We start from the raw sequence: 21,545 nt of genomic DNA, 5'->3' as shown, positions 1-21,545 counted from the left end.
GTTAGTTCTTGTTAGTTTTACAATACTACTATCTAGAGTAGAGAAATGGTATTGTAATTATCACAAGCCTTTTCTGAATGATTGAAATTAAAAATTAACAATTCCACCACACAAAGAAAAACACAACTGACCTGATCTGCGAAAACTGTGGCAGTAAAGAAAAAGTGCTTTAGAATATCAGAATATCAGCTTTAGAATATAAAGGAATCAGATTCGCTGGACCACTACAGTTCTTGCAGAACAGCTCAGTCTCAATGTAACGCCTGCTCCAGCAATTAGAAGTGATCTTCAGAGGACCCGCTTGGCAATTGTGCAGGTGCTCCCACCAAGGCTGCTGTATCAATCTGCAGTGGAGGACTGCCGGAAATGAAAAGTTGGACTGCATGTGAAAGACAAAAACAGATGTGTTGCAAAGGATATGAAAGGTCATGCAGCTCACAGGAGGAATGACATTAGTTTCTTCTGGCCTGGCCTGCTGTTGACTGTTTAAACATTCTTATCATGGTTAATGTGCACAATCCCCACCACTTGTCATCACAGAGTAAGGACACTCATGCAGAGAGGCCAAAGGAAGCTGAGGTCGGCTCGCCTTTATTTTGCTCTTCCATCAGAGCAAGCAGTTAATCTTTGCTCGGCCCCAGCTTATCTAGGGGCCTGCCACCTTCGCCCCTGCCCATGGGAGAAAGGCATCTATCTGTCGCCTCAGCCCTCTCTCCTCCCACGTCTCCTCCCTCCCCTTGCCTTCATCTCAGGTTGAATGGAGGAGGTGGCTGCCGATTGAATTATTCTCCCCGTTCCATTTCTTCCAAACCCAAGATTCATTTGCAGACCGCTGTCACTTCTCTCGTGTTGTGTTTGTTTCTTAAGTGGAAGCCGTTCAGAATCTGTCTTAGCTTGTTGCATTGTCTCATATCAGTTGTGGCATTGGCCTGCAATAGTGGTTATGCGAAAAAGAAACAGGGCTTTTATTTGTGTGAGAGCACATTTGCACCCCTGGTTTACACATGCTGTGTGTGTGCGCGCAAAAGTCTGGGTTCCCGCTGCCACACTTTCTCTCACACGTTAGGCTCAGGACTATTCGGGGACTTTCTATGTTTTTCTTGTGACGTTTACCAGTTTTTAAATGCATGTTTGAGGTTTAGACACAAACATTTTAGAGCATATACTCATTGATTTAATTACCAATGAATGTGTTGATTATTTTTGCAATCAGCGAATTAATCATTTAGTTGATCAAATATCCCAAAGCATGTGACATCTTGAATTCTGGTTCTTCCTGACCAATAGTCTAAAACCCAGATGTTTTGTTCACAATAATAGAAAACAGAGAAAAACTGCAACAGCGCACATTGGGGAAGGTGGTTGCAGATAATGTTTGACATTTTTCCTGACAAATAATTAATGGAATTAAAAATGTTAACTGGATTAATCCTAATCATTTATCGCAACTGTATGTCGCACACATACAGTCGACTGTTTTACCTGCAAACTTTAAAACCTTTTGGAACCTTGCGTGTTTATCATTATTTGTTTTTGCACTGAACGTCTACATTATCTCAGAATCTTGTGTGCTTTTAAGTCTTCGGGAGGAGTTTTGTGTTTACGCTATCAAACTGCCTCTCCTTTGCAGCCCTTTGCCTTCCTCCTCTTCCTCTTCCTCACTCTTATTTTCTGCCCCACTGTCTTGAGCGTTGACAGCCTGTCATAACATAATGACCTAACACTTTTCATAATTGGCAAGTGTATTTTAATACAGGCCGAGGAAGTAGGTGCTCGGAGATGTGGTTTAATGCACAGTTAACTCGTTCTTTTCGCTGACTGACAGGTGGCTCCCCAAACCACACAGACAGAAGGCTTGTTTGTTTGTTGACCATTTAATTCATCCTGTGTTTGTAAAGCCATACGCCGGCTGTCAGCTCTAGCTTTGGCTCATTCGAGGCAGTGACCAGGGGGATGGGACACTGCCTTCCTCTGCCGAATGAGTGACAGGGGAAAGGGAAACGAAGGTATTCGTGAAAATAGGAGTTTGCCGGGAGGCAGCGGTGGCGAGAGGAAGTACTGAAAGACGACTTGGGAGGGGGGAGACAGTTGAAGAGAATCTCAAATATTGACCTTGGAAAACCACCATTACGATAATAATGATCTCACTCTGTCCCACTCTTTTACTCTCTCATGTCTCTCTCTCTTTTTCATGTGCTCCTGTAATCTTTGCAACCTCAGATAAAAGAAACCAGACTCCTTCTTTCTTCTCTTTGATACTCATTAATCCCCATCATTGATTACCAACTTACAAGCTCAGGTCCAGCTTATCACAATAAGCCTCTACCATTTGACCTACCACCCCCACCCCCCCTTCTCATACTGTACATACTCAATACTGTACACTATCATCTCAAAAGTGAAGCCAAAACATCTTGATAGCTCCCTGGTGGCCAGCTGCAATAAAGGTCATTAGTCCTGTCCCTTGAAATGAGCCAAACAAAAAAAAGTAAATGTAGGTAGTTCTTACCACATACAAAAAAACACACCGAAACTGAACTGTCCGAAAAACCCTTTACTCACCTAAGTGTAATTTCCTGCATCTCCATAACAAATATATTCCTTGCTGTCCCATTACATCACACTAAACTTACAAAAGATTAAAATATACCTCTCACACACACACACTGAATACAGGTGTTTCCATGTAAACTTCTGTGTGCATGATTCTGATATCTGATATGATATTCTAGATCGTTCATTTGTCTTCGGTCTTGTTTTGAACCCTCACTTGCTGCATGGCCGTTTCAGATGAATCAGTGGAGTTGCTTCTTAAGGGCAGCCACGGCAAACTGCGCTCAGGGAAGGCGGAGGAGTACATCTATTCTTTTTAAATTGGTGCTAATGGCAGACTATTTAAAAGTCAATTAATTGCTCGGGGCCAAATGCACGGTGGCAGTTAATGCTTTCACAACTCTGAGTAGTAATTGGATGTGTTGATGGGACGTGCCGGTGTGTGCTGGCGTGTATTCCGCGTGTTAGAGGCTGGGGGGCCGTCTCCTGCCCCTCCAAAAACTCAGCAAAAGGACCGTCAGCTGCAGGTGAATACTTTACATAAAGCGGAGCACCATGGGGAGCATAATAACCTAGATTCAGTTTGTATTGTAGTTTGTGGAGTTGCATCGACTGTTTGTTATAAAATGTTTGTTTTAAATGTTCTATAATAACATTTAAATGTTGCACTAGTATTATTGAAATCATTTGAATCTCTCTTCTATATCCCTTTTAGTTATTATCAGTTTGACATCACTACCCCATCTGTAGTCTCACCTTTTCATCCTCTTCCTCACTTTATCACGCTACTCTGTGTGGAGGGTGGGGGGGGGGGGGGGGGGGGGGGGGGGGGGGTGGGGGTGGGGGGCGCTTGAGATCGATGTTGGTCCAGCGCATACAGAGACCGGCAGCTGGCTGAATCGGAGGGATCGATCAGGCACAGAGCATTTGCTCTGCCAGACTGCTGGGCCTTTGTGGATGGAGATTATTTCTAAATTATTACAGGAGGCAGATGCTTGTCAGAAGATGCTCTCTGTCAAGGTTAGACTGCTTCGGCGCTACCGAGATCCCTCCTTCTCTCTCTCTCTCTCTCTCTCTCTCTCTCCCTCTGTCACACTTGCTTTCTTCATCCTCTTAAATTCATCTACTTTCCCTCCTTTTATCTTTCACAATTTCTTTCTCTCCCATCAGGATTTTTCAATAATTTGACATATTCCACATTGGTCTTTTATATTATATTGTTTCCCTCACAGGAGATATGTTTAGCACGTTATAGGTGAGATAAAAGGCACCCAATGTTTACCACTAAGGTAATGAGAAACTGAAAATGCCATTGAGTAAATTGACCTAGACACAGACAGTGCTGCACAGTATAATCTTTGACCAATGTTGGTCTATAATGATACTGAATACAACACCAGGCAGATTTAAATATGCCATTTTCATTCCCTGCCCTTCAACAATGCTGATTGCCTGGGTACTTTAAAAAATAGATGTATGTGGATGGCTTTTATGCATTTTTGGGTGACTGCCATATATATATATGCGTGTGTGCGTGCGTGTGCGCATGTGTGTGCGTGTGTGTGCTTCTGAGTCTTTACATCAGTTTAAAATGGAGTCTAAGGCGTCTGGACTGTGTGTTTTGTTTGGCTGATTAGACTTGGGAACGGCCGTGTACGCCCTGGGCTCTACCTCTTGTCATCTTGTTCATTTAGCCTGTGCACTGCTTTGCTCTCATGGTCAGCATTTATATATATAAAGTCCAATCCTCTCTTGACGCGTAACACATTTTCAATTTTTAATTATCAAATTACGATTTATTTAAGATTTCTAAAAGATAATTGTATTGTGTCAGTGGGTTTACGTATGATGATGCAGTTATCTTTGGTTTCTGGTGATTGCAACTTGTACGGTGTACATTTTTCCATTAAATTCCAATTTCATAGAATAAAAAAATTAACTATCATAAAAAATAAAAAGAAACTCTAGGGTCTGCACTTTATTTAATTCATCCGAGGACAGATGAACACAGGTTGATGTGTTTAACCTATTTGAGCAGTAATTATGTATCCAATCAAATGTTGCACATGTGTTAAGCAAATTTCTAAGATGAAAATATGTGACTATTTTCAAGAGGTTGTAAAATGATAACACATGGGAATTAAACAAGCGTGAAGTGGCATTTCATATGTTTCTCACTTAGCAAGCATGAATGTCAATGTATTGAATGGATTTGTCTCCGTCTTCATGCATCATTTAGCTTTTTCTTTTTAGCAAACATGAGGGGGCAGAAAGAGGAAAGAAGGATGACATGATAATGTTCTGGATCGATTCGGACACGGTACATTGCAGTTACCCATATACAGCATATCTGAAACCCAATGGCTACACTTTACTTATTGCTCAGTCTTTTAAGCCTTGGAAGTACTGCATTGTGTATTTTAATAATTGAAATTTTCTCACGCTCTTTTTGGACGTAAATGTGCATTAAAAAAAATAGGTGGAAACATGAAGTACTTAATTAATGCAACTGGAAGCCGGATTGAAAGTTTGCTTTCCGTCCTATCCTAATAACGTCCTATTTACATGTTTTACTTTGTTAGCTAGCAAGCGAGTCACCAATGTGCCAGTTGGGTTGTGTATCTGACAAGTTGCAATACAATGACAATACAATGACATTACAATGACAATATGCTGCCTCACTGTGTGATAACAGGCCTTTTGACATGCCGTGTACAGTCCTGCCCCATCTTTGTGTAAACAGGTAAAGAGACAGCATCGATGTTGTTGAGAGTTCTGTGCTGTGCAAGGCAAACAAGTCCGAAACCAACACACTTTCAAACTCTTCCTCAATATGTAGCAATAATGTTCAGACAATATGTGGTCGTAACAAAGATTAAGAGTAGTATTATTGAGTACAGATGGATTTTGGATGGCACTTTAAAATCCAGATGATATTTCACTAATAAAATACAACATCATATACAGTATTATCAGTCACGTCAGTGAATTATCAGCTCAGAAAATAGAGCATGCTCAATCCACATCTGACAGATGAAAAGAAAGCTGTGGGATTATTACCTTAGACAGGACTGGGAGGGAGAACATCGGCATCATAATATTTTAAAAATAAAACAGATGGAATGAGCTGTAATTTTGCATGCAATAATTTGGAATGATATTATTATTTGTCAACCAAATAAATTGGAGATCCTACTTTATGGTACCAGCACCTTCAGCACATGTGAATGCTGAGCATCAAAGCCCTTGTTGGATATTCAGAGAACCATCCCTCTGTGACCGAGGAGTAGAGCCTTGATGAGGACGAGCCACAGCAGAGGGATCAAACATTTACATTGTTAACCAGATGCTGTTTGCATGAACATATGAAACCTGCTAGCAAGCTGGTCATACTCCACACAGTAGCTTTATTTGTCAGGAGACATATTGACACTTGAAATGTCATCACACTGTATCTGTAATTATAGATCCATCTAATATTGTTTTTGCTAATGGAAAGTGAATTGAATAGATTTACAAATACGACAGATCTAAAGTCCATCACACATTTCAGGAACTACATACAGAATAATTTCAAAAGCAGCTAAAGTGCTGATGAAGAGTTGAATTGTAAGTGTGTGAACATACTGTATGAACAGTGACACGTGATTACAGAACCCCCAGCACTGTGTGCTTTCATATATCTCCACAGTACACTGTAAATGTGGGTATTTAAATGCCAGGGCACTTAGCTCCATTTCTCTCCGGGAAAAAATATCTCCTCTGGGAGAGATAGACATTGTGAACGGGGGAGAGCAGAAAAGATAAACAGTGAAATGGAGGCCAGATGAAGCCTGGATGGGGGGAGAGAGGATGATGAGAAGAAGGGAAATGAGAGGGATTAATTGTTCACCCAGGAGAGGAAGATAACATCAGATGTTTAAAAGCCGCCACAACTAATCCTGTCATTTCTTGGACTAGAATAATAAAAATGGAAAAATGATATCTCTTGGAGAACTTGAAAGTGAGCTAATCTGTATGCCTGTAACATGCACATGTTTGTGATTGCTACATGGTGGACATTATACAGTATGTTGCTACTCACATGGTATCATTTTCCAGTGTAAAAAATGTACTTTTGAACGTAGTGTTGCTATTTTTTTCATGTTTTATTATTTCCTCAGTGACTTATTTTATTTGTATAATTATTGATAGCTTTATTTAACATCATTTGCATGGATAAAGCATTGTATTTTCACTGCATGCAATAGCCAGGTAGGCATTTGCATGGTTAAGATTGAATTTCAGCCAAGGATTTATAGGAAATGAATACAGTATGAAAGTCCACCCACATTAATTGTTCATATTGGAAATTGTGTGCATTTTTTATTATTATTAGTTTTCATCTGATCACTACTGCAAAAAAAGCATGATATTCAGGAGCTACAACACAAACAATATAGGCAAAAAATGGATGTCAAGAAAAGAGATAGTGTGAATTCTTTGGTCATTTGTTGCATTTAAGAGGTTGCTGTTCAGCAGCCGGCTCTCCAGGTCGTAGATGTCAGCGCATTATGATAAAGGTGACAAAACATTTACTGTGATGGATTACCAATATCAAGCAACTTTAAAGGCTCTCAAAATTCACTCCGTATTGAAATTAATGTAAACCAGTGCTGCCCTGAAGGTAGGAAATCAATCCAAAAACATATGGTACGCTTTCGAAATCAGTTGCCAGGAACCTATAGAATACAAAGTTTCCAGTTAATGCGCTAAAACATGCAAAATCATCTGCATGGTCCTTCAAATCCTGACAGAGACCCCTCCTGCTGTTCCCTGTATTGGGCCAGCTATCTGCCCTACTTCTGTCTGTATTTGCTCTCCTCTCCAAGTAGCTCTCTCTTCCTCTGTGACCCACACCTGCCGCTCTCTCCAGCATCCCCTCCACCCTTTGGGCCCGCAGCACTCCCTTCCCTCCCCTGTCATATCTGTCATAGACGTTCAGGAGCTGGTGTTGCTCCAGGCTTCAAATTTAATTTGGTTTCAATCAGCTGTAATTGCTTTGAGAGACGTCCGTGTCTGCACGTTTTTCCTCCTTTATATCTCCTGGAAGTGTGTGTGTGTGTGTGTGTGTGTGTGTGTCCATGGATGAATATGACTGAAGGTGTGTACTCATGTGAGCGCATGTGTGTAAATCCCAAACAATTGCCTGGCCACACACTGTCAGTGATACACTTTGTCAAACACCAGCTGCTGTCACTGGACTCTCTGGCACTTTGACAAGGCTTTTGTCAGATACCATACACTTTTTCTTTGTAGCAGAGTAAGAGGAGGGGCGGGAGCGAGGTAAATCTGCAAGACTTCATAAAATATCTGTTTGGTAGCACATCATGACCTTTTAGTTGAATAACAACCCTCCTATAAGCCATGAATGTGTAACTCCTTTCATTATTCAGCAATCTAAAGTAAGAGGGAGGATGATTAAAGTAAAGGGCAAACAATGGACAGCAAAAATAATGGACAGCAAAAATAAACTGTTTGCCCTTGAATTGCAGACCGTGCTGTGGTGAGGTGAAAGGAAGGGTGCTAAGCTGATGGACTGAGATAATATTGGTTTGTGTAAAAACAAAATCACCTTCCTATGGTGTTTTATCTCTCTTTCCAACCGCCTCCTTTTCCTCCTGCTGATCTCCCAATCAGTATAGCTGTTTCTGCTCTCCATTGTAGACAACTACATATGACAGAGAAAATGTGACAGCTCTCCTTACAAAATCACCGATCACACATTATTTTAAAACCTTTTTTGTATTTTAGATAATGCTTTAGTAAAATTCCCCCACCATCAAAAATCTATTAATTTTCTCTCATTTGTCTCAACAACACTCGTCTGACCCTCTCTGTACTTGCCTACAGTTTAAGCCTGTCAAAGGAAAGGGCACAGAGAATACTAATGTGTGTATAATTGATTGCTTGTTGATTAGTGAGGGCTGATTGCAAGTGTACAGTGTGTGGAATTTAGTTTGTGTGGGTGTAAAATGTGACCAGTTATGATTGACAGTGTGTCGTAATGTGTAATGTGTATGTGCATATGCACACACGCACACACGCACACACACACACACACACACACACACATATGCTGGGACAAACACGCTTGTTTTTCAAATGAGATGCTGAGGCGTTTCAGCCGCTGCCCTTGTTTTCCTATTAATGCCACGTGCGTGTGCGTGTGTGTGTGTGTGTGTGTGTGTGTGTGTGCGTGTGTTTGTTATTACGTAATGTGTGTGCTTTGGCATAACTACAGTTTTTGTCAAGATGTGACACAAATAACAAATTGTTGTAGCTGAGAGGACGCATCAGCTCTCAGCGTCGTTCTGTTGTTTTTGTGTCGCAGAGAGTGTCTACATATATCACTCTCACCTCTGATCAAGGAGACATTTGCTCTGCATCTTGATACTGTTTCGCTCCGCTCCTCCCCACTTAGTCTGCTGAAGAGACGGACGAAACAAGCAGGTCATCCAAGCAATTGCGCACACGTTTTAACAGATGCACCAACTAAAAGAGCAGTCATGTGCTCCGTTGCTTTCTAGTGGAATGTCACTTATTAATTTTTTTGCTATCGCTTGTTCCAAACAATGGGTTCGCAATTTTCTCCTTCTCAGTCACCTGCAAGGTCAATGCCTCATGGGCTGCTAGAGAAACAAGACGTCTGAATCTTATTTTTTTGTAAATGGCACCTTTAGGCTTCCTTCCCCTCTCACTCTGTCTCTGTAGTCTGACTGATACCAGTGACAGCCGGAAAGGCCGGGCAGCAGTTTGGGCATGTCTGTGACTATCTGTCAAACAATGGACAGTGAGCCCAACCAGCCAGACACCCACATGTCACTGGGATGATCCTGGCCCCTGCCTGCACGCTCACCCTGAGCCCCCTGCTGGCCTTTGCATGTAGGACACTTTGCTCCTTGCCAGACAGACGTCCGGGCTGCATGTCTATGTGGTGTTGACTCACTACGATGATCCTGCAGTGACCTTGTTTGACCATTTCTGTGACCAATGTGTGCTGGATATGTGCATTGGGACCTGGGTATACGTAAAGTAAATGATGTGATAACGCTGTTTATAGCATACCTCTCATAGGAGCTTTAATTGAATCTACAGTGGTAGTTGCTGCATTTAATTAAAATGGTCTTTATCCCTGTTCTGTGATGATGAGTCTTCCACTTAGCTTCAAAGGATCTGTGATTTAATGAGCTAAATGCATATTATTTTGTATCTCAAATGAAACAAAAAGTGCCCCAATTAGATGAAAATTAATATTGTTTTTATGTAGATACTTCAGCGGTCAGTAACACATTAGATTAGCTTATTTGCTCCCGTGACAATGCTTCTAACATAATCGGATTTTGATTATATCCATTCTAAAAAGTCAAAAGTAGACACAAGAGTTTATGATCAAGGTGGATTATTTTCAGTGTACCTCTGAAGACCGATAATGAGGGAGTTTGGCTGCTGCAGAGAGCTACTGTATTGTTCCAAAGTAAAGACAGCCGCCTTTCTTGCCCAATTGAACTACACAGGCTTTAGCACGGTGGTGGCAATCTACTGTGGAAACATGGTGTTTCTGTGGGCCTGTGTGGCGTGTAGAAAGACGGTGTTTGATTTATAAAAGCTGGTGAGTTGCTGCTGCCGCGGGAAGGTGACAGCTCGCGTCTTCCAGATCCAGTTTCCGTGGAAACCGCAGAGTGTAGTTTGAATGCTCTGCTCTGGAAAAGCAAAAAAGAAATTGTTAACATTTCCGTTTACGAGGGGGAAGATTATCGGGGGGGACAAAGGCAGGGATTATCACAGCACATGCTACAATAGCACTACACACACAGCAACTGCAAACGGGCCTGCCACGGGGGGCTTTTGATCACAGAACAAAGACAGGGTCTCCCACCCATCCATGCAGATCCCCTGTCAGAGTTGGACTACAATACCCTGCTACTAGTAGCAAACCAACCAGGGACCTGGAATTAAGGGTCATTATTTCTTCTCATTACAGACTGTAACATTGTTTGGCCACTCTGAAGAAGAGAGCCTATTATTTTTATCATAGTAGTTTGTTACTGGAACTTGAAATGGGAAGTCATCTACGCCGCTTAGAAGATTGTGTTAAAATGCAAGCAATAAAAACATGTCGTAGGGTTTCAAGCTTTTTCCCATTTCATGCCTGCTTCAATGATGAGTTCTGTGCTATGTGAAGTCAATTAAACATGTTGAAGTTGGTTTGTGACTGTGCTGTTGGAAGTAATATGGCTTTAGAGGAGGGAGAAAGTTTGAGAGCAGTAAACTGAGACAGATGGAGAGAAATGGAGTACAGCATATGATGGCAGGATAAAACAGCCGAGCGAAGAGGAGTGATAAAAGGATGGCGAGAGAATGAAAGGTGGTCGTGGTGGTGGGGGACGGCGGTTGCAGTTGCAGTTGCAGTTGCAGTTGCAGTTGCAAGGGTGCGAGGCGAAATGAAATGAGAGTTTGTCTGTGATGTTTTAAAATTCTGGAGTGGAAAGTCCCTCCATCTGATATTGTGGGACGGTTCTGACTCAGTGATTTCTATGATTGGCCTTAATCCTGGCCAAGTGGAGAAGACAGAATGAAGAGCTTAAAGCAGACTGCTCTCCCTCTGACAGGCTCCACTGGCTGCTGGTGCTGCTGCTGCTCGTAGGACTCATTGGCACGCTTTGTGTGCTGCCCCCTAATGGACCAACTGATGCATGACAATGCACCTCTCTGCACTTCTACAAAACACTGAGCGGCGCTTACGGCCATTACACAGTGGGGACATTTTGATGTAACATGAATAAGTCAGTAGCCATTAAAACATCAATTTTCATTGAACTTTTGCTTCTTTGCACTGTCTTTGATGAATATGACCTCATATGGTTTCATACACCAGGAAGCAGTCTTTTGGTCCCCAAGGTGACTTGAAAGCGAGCTGAGGGGGTCATTTGGAACATGTTGAGTACCTCGATTCAAGGCTGCAATCACATGTACAGACTGCGTCGTGTTTTCTCAAGTGCCCTCTCACTCAAACATGCACATTGTAGGGCTGTTGTGGAGTGTCCCTACAGATCACACAGACAACAGTGTGGTGTGTTGAGTGCCCTTTAAGTTAATGCTCAGTGGAAGAGCCTAACAGGCTGCAGCAATCAGGCGGCCCGGTGTTGAGTTGGCACTCACCACAGCATGACGCCGTCCGTCCCTTGTGTGCTGTCATTCCCCTAGAAATAACATGACTTCGAGTGATTAAACTGCTCCTCTCTGGAACGAAGCAAAGTGAACAGTTATGAATATTAAAGATCCTAATCGCCTCATGCTTAGCTTTTCTTTTTTTTCTTCTTCTTTTTTACCCCTGCTGTCTTTTTGCTCTGTGAGTTCACGGTCAGAGACCGTGGCTATTCACCTTCAGGGCTCTTGGACAGTGGAGACATCACGAGGGCTGTACAGCCCACAGTTGAGCTGTACAATTACACTATCACCATCATTATGTACAGTGTTTGCGTACACGACAGACTCCATTGTGTGTTGTTTAAGGCTGTAGATGGGGAGGTACTTCACATGCTCCTATCCATTACATAGTTGTGTTTATGGTTCGTGACCTTGTCTATTCACCTTCAGGGCTCTTGGACAGTGGAGACATCACGAGGGCTGTACAGCCCGCAGTTGAGCTGTACAATTACACTATCACCATCATTATGTACAGTGTTTGCGTACACGACAGACTCCATTGTGTGTTGTTTAAGGCTGTAGATGGGGAGGTACTTCACATGCTCCTATCCATTACATAGTTGTGTTTATAGTTCGTGACCTTGCCTTAAGGCTCGCTGACAAATTGCGCAATGTGATGCATTTTATGTCAAGGTTACAATGGCAATAACATTAGAGTGCCATACTCATGTTGTCAACTCTTCGGGTGTCTTTGTGCCTGTGTGCTGTAGTGTTATTTGCTGTGTTGTGTGGGCCTGTACTGAGCTTATCTGTGCTGTACTGCGCTGATCTGACTATGCTCATCCAGTGTTCTAAGCTGCTTGGGCTCCAGCCACCAGCATAGATGATATATCCCTGCCCCCCACCTTCCCACATCTCTCACTCTGATTCATTGGCTGTTTGCGTTGCCCATCCATCTGGGCCAACACAGAGAAAGGAAAGACACATGAAGACACATGGCGGTTTTGAAGCAGAGGCACTGCATTAAGCTGCTAGGGAAGAGATAGGGTCCCAGAGAAATTGTGGCCTACCAGGGAGAGAGGGAGGACAAATACCATGGGAGAAGCAGCTGGAGAAACAAACAACTGGAAAAAAAAGACACGTGGGTTACTCAGGGGGAGAGAAATGGATTTTCTAAAGGGACAACATAGAGATTCTTACTGACAGATTAAATGCCGAGAAAAAGCCTGAGCCAAAGGGAAGAAAGGGTAGCTAGATCAAAGATCATGACAGAGGGAAAAGATGGTGGAAACTGTTCAAACAAATGCAACTTATCTTTTCATGTCCTCAAAAAAAAACATTGCATATTATTAAAAAATGGTGTTCATTTTCAGGCTAATCTCTAAGAGCTGGAAATGCAAGGTGATTATTGTTCAGCTGCTCAGTGTCTATCCCTAATTGAAAACTGCAGTGTTGATAGTTTCATCAAGAGTGGCGCTGCCCTTTAGGAAGACTGACCCTCTTTTATGAAACAAAATTACTGTCTTTTCTAATGGACTCTTTGGTAATAGTTTAAATGGGATAATTATATCCTCATTTCATTGTTTCAGTCGCCTAATGTCTCATTCGGAAATTGAATAAATCTTATCGTTGTTATTTAATGCTTGTTCAGGTGATTAGAAGCACAATGCAAAACATAATGACACAGAGGACTTGAATGAATCCAGATTTTCACAAATTAGGTTATTGATATCACAGTGTACATATTTGTTTAAAAGGAGGTGGAGGTGCAGCAGTTGTGTGTCTGTGTCTCTATGAATGGGAGGGTCAACTGAGATGGGCGCGGCTCTTAATAGAAATAGGACAGCTCATACTATAATGGAAGTTTATGTCTTGTGTGTTTTTGGGAGATAAAAAGCCTTCAGTGTGGCTCCACAGACGAATGAGCTCATACTGTAGAAGGAGACTAAATAGTGTTAGTAATTTCAGGGCCCTGGCCCCCTGGGACTTTACGGCTGATCACACTATTCTGGGACAGGAACAGGACAGGAAGATCGCCCCCTAAAGGCCCGGGAAAACCCTAGATGCTGAGGCACTAGAGGGAGGGCTGTAGGGAGGGAGAGAGACACCAAGGCTTCACCATATTTGCCACTTGGATGACTTTCTATAAGAGAAGCCTACATACTTTAAGCTTCTTCAGAGATAAACCTAAGGTGCATCATGGTAAATAATGTTTGACTACTAAAGCACATTTTTAAGACAACATCAGTGGCTAGTGGTGCTTGATACTTGTCGAGAATGCTAATACGAGTAGAGAATATTGAGTTTCAGTCTATACAAGACAGACGTTTCAGTTGCCAACATTAAGTCATTGCAATGCAACTGTCACACTTAGAACTTGACAGCAGCTAAAGCGACACATCAGCAAACATTACCTTTCTAGCTAATGTATGCCTACAAATATGGACAGTATCATGCTAATTTGTTGTCAAATAAACCAGGAGAAAGTACACACGGCTTAAAAACCAACCCTGCAACTGTCAAGATCAGTCAGTATGGATTTGTGTGTATCTACTTCAGTTCCCCTGATGATAATGGTCTGTGCCTTGGCGTTGGTTTACATAGTATCTCATACCCCTTTCAGCTCTGCTGTCAGTCAAACAAATACTCTGATATATATTATCACCTCAGCAATATGTAACAACATTTTCAGCCAATGGTCATCAGATTCCAGTATTTAATTACATATTTATATTGATCAAGTGTCCATTGCTTTGTTAAATAATGCTGATACCTTCCATACGAACCTTCTAACCAAAGCCAATTTTGAGAAACAATGTGCAGCTTCTCCAAACATTTAACAATTGTGTGTAACTGATAGTGGCAGTGTTCAAGTAGTTGTTAGTTTGTTGTGCAATACTGTCATTTGGACAGCTTATACTATAAAAAAACGTTGGTTTGGCGCTCCCTAATCCTTTGAATTATCCAGATAATTTACAGCTGTACCAGTTTTTGTCGGGAACAAGGTCACAGCCATATTCCCATCTGTTTGTCTGTCTCTCTCTCACATATGCACAGACATCACTAATCAATGTCCTATTGACTTCTGACACCCACACCTCTGTTGTTTTTGTGTTTCCTTGTAGAAACTGGCCAGAGAGGCGGAGCAGCTTCAGAAGGAACATGTATGGCAAGACGGTGTGACGGTAAAGTAGGACACCCACTCCTCTCCCTCTTTCTCCGAGATCTCTTCCTTCTTTTTTCCTTTTCCTTTCCAGGCTATTTCATTTGTAACTCTTTGATGACAATATGATCAGCATCACAGAGACAATGTGGTAATAAAGCCTAATTTTATACTAGTGGAAAAAAACTATAATACACACAAACACAGTCCTACATGTACGCACGCACACTATAATTGCTTACTCTTGCGGTTGTTATTTTAATAGTCTTCAGTATTATCTAAGAGCCTTCTGTCTGTTTTGTTTCACAGGATACAGCAAGTTGAACATTGTATTCTCGTGCAGCTGACCTTTAAAACACAAGAGATCCGCTCTTGAAATCAAAAAAAAAAGGAGAAATGTTATTACTCTGGTCTGTGTGTTTCACTGTGTGTTTGGGAGCTTGCGTGCTCCACTGACTATCAAATTTGCAAACACTCAAATGCCCCATGAACATGCATGCATACTGATGCATGCACACACACACACACACATATATATATATGGCCTCACCCGACAGATACACATGCACAATCCCTACTGTCATATCCTCTGTCTCCAGGGAGACGAGCTTGCTGTCATGGTACACTTGCCACAAATGGATTTTTAACCCAGCGCCTCCTGGGGGATATTTGAGAAAAGGCTTTAACTGATTCAAAACGAATAATTATGAGGCCTACTTCCCTGAAAAGTCCATTTTTATTCATGGTTGCTTACTCTCTGGAGCTGTCGTTTTCGGGTGGCTGGGCTGCACCCTTCCCTCCCTGCTGGTCCGAGGGAGGGAGCTGCAGTGCGGCTGTCCCTTCATCTTAGGCCGGAGGGAAGTTGATGCCTGCCTCTCTGATGCACCTCGGTCGGATGTGTAGCCAGCCATGCAGGAAGTTGAGCCCGGGTCACAGTGACCACACACAGCACACCTGTTCATAAGTAGCTGCATCCAATATGGCATCAATACCTCTTCAAGTGGAAAAGCCAACATTCTTTTTAATCCAATCGTCCCCGTCAAAACCACTCTCTCCCTCTTTTCCTCCTTTCTGTTTTTCTTTTTTTCTTTTCTTGTTTCCATCTCTCTTTCTGCCCAGTCACCAGGATCACACCCGTCCTTACCCTCTGCACCTCCATCACATTCATATACCTCTTTTGTTATTTGTATGTGTCTTTAATCAGGCATGAAATCAGTTGGAATATATCATATTTTTGCAAATACTGCAAAATAACCCTAAAGGTTCTCCTCTATTAATAATGTATTGGAGCTGATTTCATTTGCCTTTATAATTAGGCCAGGTGATGAATCTCAGCAGGGGCGACTGAAACCATTCAAACATCTCACAAATACGTCGGGGTTGTAGAGGTAGATATGCCACATCCTTGCAAAAAGATTTTTTCTGTTCATAGATTTTGCGCTTTCCTAATTTATCTTTAGGTGAGCACTCTGCTGACTGACACTCTAATTAGATTAGCATGCTCTTTGGGCATATTAGGAGAAATGCGTCGCATCTTAAACTTGCGGGTGGAGCAGTCTGTCAAATGAAGAGAATAGGTGTTTATGCATGAGTGACGATGCATTTTGATAGAATTTCTGAGTGGGTGAGTGAGTGTGTTTTTGTGAGTGGGGGCGTGCGGGGGAGGTGTGCGGGGTAGTTTTGTTTATTGGCGAGCGGGTATTTATTTGCATCTGTTTATTAACGGCAGGTTCAGTACCTGGCCCAGCCCATCTGCTCGCCTCGCCAAACTAGTGACATCATAGAAACTCAATGATACGCCTGTTCCTCATAGCGGCTGCCATCACAGCTGTTACCGTAGCAATGGGAAGACCTCACTCTTCCCCTCGCTCTCTTTCGCACGCACACATTCAAGCTTTTTCTTGCCTAAACTGCAGAGCCAGTTTTCTGACCATCCCAACTGCTGGACATTATGGATGTCAAAATGTTGATCGTAACAACTGTTGTGATGGTCGTTCAGGGTTTTAAATCCATTGGCATGAAATGGTGTGTGAAATGGACATTAAAGTGTTGGATTGCCGCTGATTTCTCAAGGTCAGGTGCCCATCCCTCTGTGACACTCGACTATTGTGCTGGCAACAGAGTCATCCCAAGGCGACACAGTCATTTCAGTGCTGCTTTGCAATTCTCATAGGTAGGAGGGAGAACAACTTCAGAGGCAAATATCAAACTGAAAATTGGAAACTAAAAAGCAGAGCTCTGTGAAACCTTTTCTGGATACCATCAGCATATCACTCTTTTGAATTGTTTTCTATTTCATACATTCTATTGCCAAATTATTATTTTAAAGATCTGTATTGGCTCTGAATTTCAGTCAGTGCATCCATAGAATCCATTCAGCTTTTTTATGATATACATCTGTAAGGGCATTATGGATACTGTTAATTAAAGTTAATATATCAGTGAATATATAGTTTTCTCACTGATCACAATGTAATTATTATTATTTGAATGTTTCATAAATGATAAGCTTGGCCTAGTAAAGCATTTAGTAGCTTCAGAGACAGATATTTCTCTCAGGGGTTGGTGGAGACCAACACATTGGAGAATTTTGGACATTAATTCACCATTTTGGACATTAATTCACCAGGTGGCCAAAAACACAACTCCAAACGAATGTTAATGTTGCTCTGTGTTTGCTTATGTAAACCATATACATTTAATAATGTGTCAATGTTGTTTTCGCAACTTGTTTCTGCTGCTTTCAAGTGCCGAAGAAATCAGTTATTGCAGCTGAACAGATGCATTTCCCTATCTTTGAACAGAGATGCCTTTGATTCATTAAACTTTTAGTCATTAAGCTAAAGTTGAGTAATCTCACCCTTCAACACACAATACCTTCAAACTGCACAAAGAGATATAGAAATGCCATCAACTTATATGTTTTAGTCTCAGCAGGATGGCACATTTTTATGGTCAGCATCTTTTTCAAACTAATTATAAGAGGAACAATATATTATCAGCTGCATAATCATCAATCAGTTGTTCAACCACTCATCTCTCTCGTCATATATTGGCTACAGATGATGACCGCTGTCTCTTAGCTGAAAGACGGTTGACATGAAGTGCAACACGTTGGACCAGAGACACAAGATTGGATAAAAGAAAGAACTGAGATTGTGGAGATCGGAGGAAGACCTGTACTTTCCATCAGATTGTGATGTGGCAGCTGTTGTACGTTTGAAATGCATTAGTGCTAATAGCGGTGCCATTAGGGGGGAGAGAGGCACTCTGTTGATGGGTTGCCATGATGAAACCAGGGAGAGGGGGTGACAAAGAGAGGCACGGAGGGAGAGAGAGGTGTAAGTGAGAAAGCAAGTGACTGAGGGAAGAAGGCATAAGAGACAGAGAAAACGGGAAACAGAGATGGAGCCATCTTCCAGGCCATTTACTGCAATCATCACTCTCTAATCAATCAAGCCTTTCATCATAGGACAACACAATCTCTCCTTTTCTTTCTCTTTTTCTCCCTCTGCCTCTTTTTCTCTTCATCTCCACTCAGCCACCCACTCTCATACATAACACAGCAGTATTCATGTGACCTATTTCTTGCTCCTCTAACATGTATGTTCATTTTGTACCTTTTGTAATACCTAAAAATAGTATTCTCACAGCCGACAGTGTTCGCCTTCCCACTGCTAACAGCCTTTGCTTTTCTCATTCATATTGTGACAATTTCTTTAATTATATACCGTAAATTATTTAGTTGGCATCAATTGCAGCTACATTTAGTTAGTAATTCAGCCATATTTACTGCGCTGAGGTCCCAATAGGTCCCCAAGGAGGTGTAACATGACCTTAAGTGCTAGGGGTACTAGCTGGAGTTGCAAGGGTTTGTTCACTTGACCAAGTTTGGCTCCTTTCATAGTGCCTCTATTTGAGATAATTGGCCCTTCAGAGGAAATGAGTGAGAATCATTGTGTCGACTCTCAGCCCAGCCCTCGAAGCTACCAGCTCCATTAGCCACAGAATACATTAGTCTTATGAGGGCTGCGTTTGACAGATTTAAATTCTGATTCTGGTAAAATAGACATGAAATGAAGGGGTTTTGTTTCATCTCGCTCTACTCTCAACATGTACATCTTTCTTTATGTAATTCCTCCTTTTTTGTCATTTTGAAAAGTTGCTAAACCCCTGTTTTCATCGCTCACTTGGTTCACTAAAACAGACAGAAATTGACCATTTGTCCAAATACATGAATTTTTTGTATTTGTTATCAAATCTTTTCCTGCTGAATTGTGACATTTCTTCTTCTTCGTACTGTTAAACTGAATAAAAAATAAGTTTTATCTGCAATTGATTCATATCGGTTTAGGTTGTTGTTGTTTTTTCTGTACTGACCGTCATTTTAATCACTGACCTCATTTTATCTGTTCTGTATGACCTAAATTAAATATATTTAGGTCATACATTAAATATACACGGAGCAGAGCCATGCAGTATGATCACTAAATAAACTGCATATATTTTCATTGTGAGCTGTTTTTTTTAAATTCCTTATGGCTGCGCTTAGACAGACTGCCGAGCACGTAATGGAAGTCATAAACACTGTTATCACTGAATCCTGAGCCATGGAGCAGACTTCCATCTGCTCGCCACTGGAAGGGAAAGGAATGAGGAGGGGCTACGTGAAAAATAATTCATACAGTGTACACTTAGCAGAGTTTCTTCCCTATTAAATCTATCTGATGGTGTGGATGCCTCAGAAACTAGATTGAGTTCTACCTGTGCTCAATGGTGAAACGCATCTGTAAAGGATGCTCACACAAAAATGAGAAATGTTGGAGGTCTGTGTGGATCAAACATGATCTGATCAATTGATTAATTAGTAGTACGTCAATAGAGACTTTACCTTCAACAGCTCCTCTCTCCTGAGCTCTCCTGTCGTCTCCTCTCCTCGTCTTTCTCTCACTTTATATTAACTGCTGCTCTACTCACAGCTTTGAAAAGGCTATTGGTTGCTGTGGTGACCCAGTTTGTAATTTCAGCTTCTTGATTGCAGACCATTGTAATTTGCTTAAGTGGTGCTCTCCAAGGTAGAAATGTCCTTTTCTCTGTTTTATTTATTTTTTCTTACCTACTATCTCTCTCGCTCCCTCTTTCCCCACATCTCTAATGTTACTCTGCTACTTAAAGAGAGACCTCTTGAAAACTCATGCTTCTCCACTTTCGAGTAGGGGGACTTTGGCAAAGTCTGAAATGACTCAGAATGGAAGAATCACTGAAGTACGGGAGCAGGTAATGAGAAACGCAAAGATAAAAAGAGCACAGGGAAGAAGAAAAGTTCAGGTGTGTCAGTAAGCCTTCAATCAGCAGCAGATTGGCCAACTGTGATGCAGCATGCTAGCCAGGAGGGTTGAGAGAGTGGCCTCCATGTCTAAATCTTACTGATCGATCCCCCTGCCTCACAGGAGATGGGAATCAATAGTGAGAGAAATCCAGCGGGCCTTGATTTTCCCCTTTCAATACATGGCCAACACCCATGAAATGTTATTTTTAAGGCCCTTCTGGCCAAACCAGAGAGCGAAACAGACTGATTTTTTTTATTGTATTGTATTTATTGTTTACTCTATTTCAATAAATTCTCATGTCGACATTGACATATATTGTCTTAGAGCTGATAGCTTTAAATCATTGAACGATACATTTGCTTTATTTATTGACAGAAAATGAATCATGAAACATTACTTCAGGCGATTTTGTGCCTTTTGTTAGAGTTCACAGTAGATATGACAGGAAATGAGGGGAGAGAGAGATGGGAAATGACATGAGAGCAATAGTAGTGGTTCCTAGCTTGAGGGCGGATAATGTGGTTCATGGCCTGTGCCTTACTCTTTTCACTATCGTCAGAAATGCAATGTCACGATTATTCATTCATCCAGGCCCAATTAAAAGACGTTATATTTCCTGTCCGAGGCTTCCTTGCCTCCCAAGGGGTTCCAAAAAAGAGATGTGGGCAGGTCGTCAGTTTGTGAGGGGTGGTTTTGCTGTAGCAGAGAGGAGATGTCTGCTCTGGTTATAGTGTTTATTCCGTCTATTCTGTCCACGTTGTCCTTGGACAGATATCTTAAAGCATGCTTCCCTTTGTCATTTGAATGTTCAAATCACTGTGAGGGACAGCAAGGCATCTGATGGAAATGATTACGGGGTCGAAAATAACAGGTTACCCTTGGGTCGGCGTTGATTGTTGATTGGCCACTCTCAGCCAGCCTGTAAAGAGGGAGTGGGGACTTCTCAGGACTCTATGGACTAGCAGAGGTAGAATTGTTGAAAAACATCAGTGAAATGAAAAACTGTATTCAACCCTCGAGGAAAAATGGACCCTGGAAACCTTTCACACATGTATGTGGAGCTCCAGTGTCTACCAGGCTGCAGTGTGATTGGACAGGGACTGAATACCAGTTTATTTGTGATAGGTCACCCCGGCTACAGATGCTGTAAAAATGTTAGACGTGGATAATTGCATTTGCTTTATCAATTCCCTCTGGAATCCAATGATACCGTTAATATTACCATGGCCTGTTTATCTTATTTGTCTTTATTTGGTGTTACAGCACCTCTTTCCTGCTTCCCCTCTGTTGATCAGATTGGGGGCTTGTTT

At 41.8% G+C, this 21,545-nt stretch overlaps 1 protein-coding gene across 1 annotated transcript in view; it reads left to right on the top strand.

Annotated features, from left to right (window-relative positions):
• The window catches only part of cacna2d2a (calcium channel, voltage-dependent, alpha 2/delta subunit 2a), a 133,584-nt gene that overhangs the window by 51,785 nt on the left and 60,254 nt on the right, over positions 1 to 21,545 (top strand). The window contains exon 4 of the mRNA XM_034532777.1: positions 14,868 to 14,927. Coding sequence (XP_034388668.1) covers positions 14,868 to 14,927 — 60 coding nt within the window. The remainder of the gene's footprint in view (positions 1 to 14,867; positions 14,928 to 21,545) is intronic.

The sequence above is a fragment of the Cyclopterus lumpus genome, chromosome 5 (genome assembly GCF_009769545.1).
Source record: "Cyclopterus lumpus isolate fCycLum1 chromosome 5, fCycLum1.pri, whole genome shotgun sequence".
Classification (NCBI taxonomy): domain Eukaryota; kingdom Metazoa; phylum Chordata; class Actinopteri; order Perciformes; family Cyclopteridae; genus Cyclopterus; species Cyclopterus lumpus.
The sequence above is the reverse complement of the archived record's forward strand: the minus strand, read 5'-3'. Positions and strand labels throughout refer to the sequence as shown.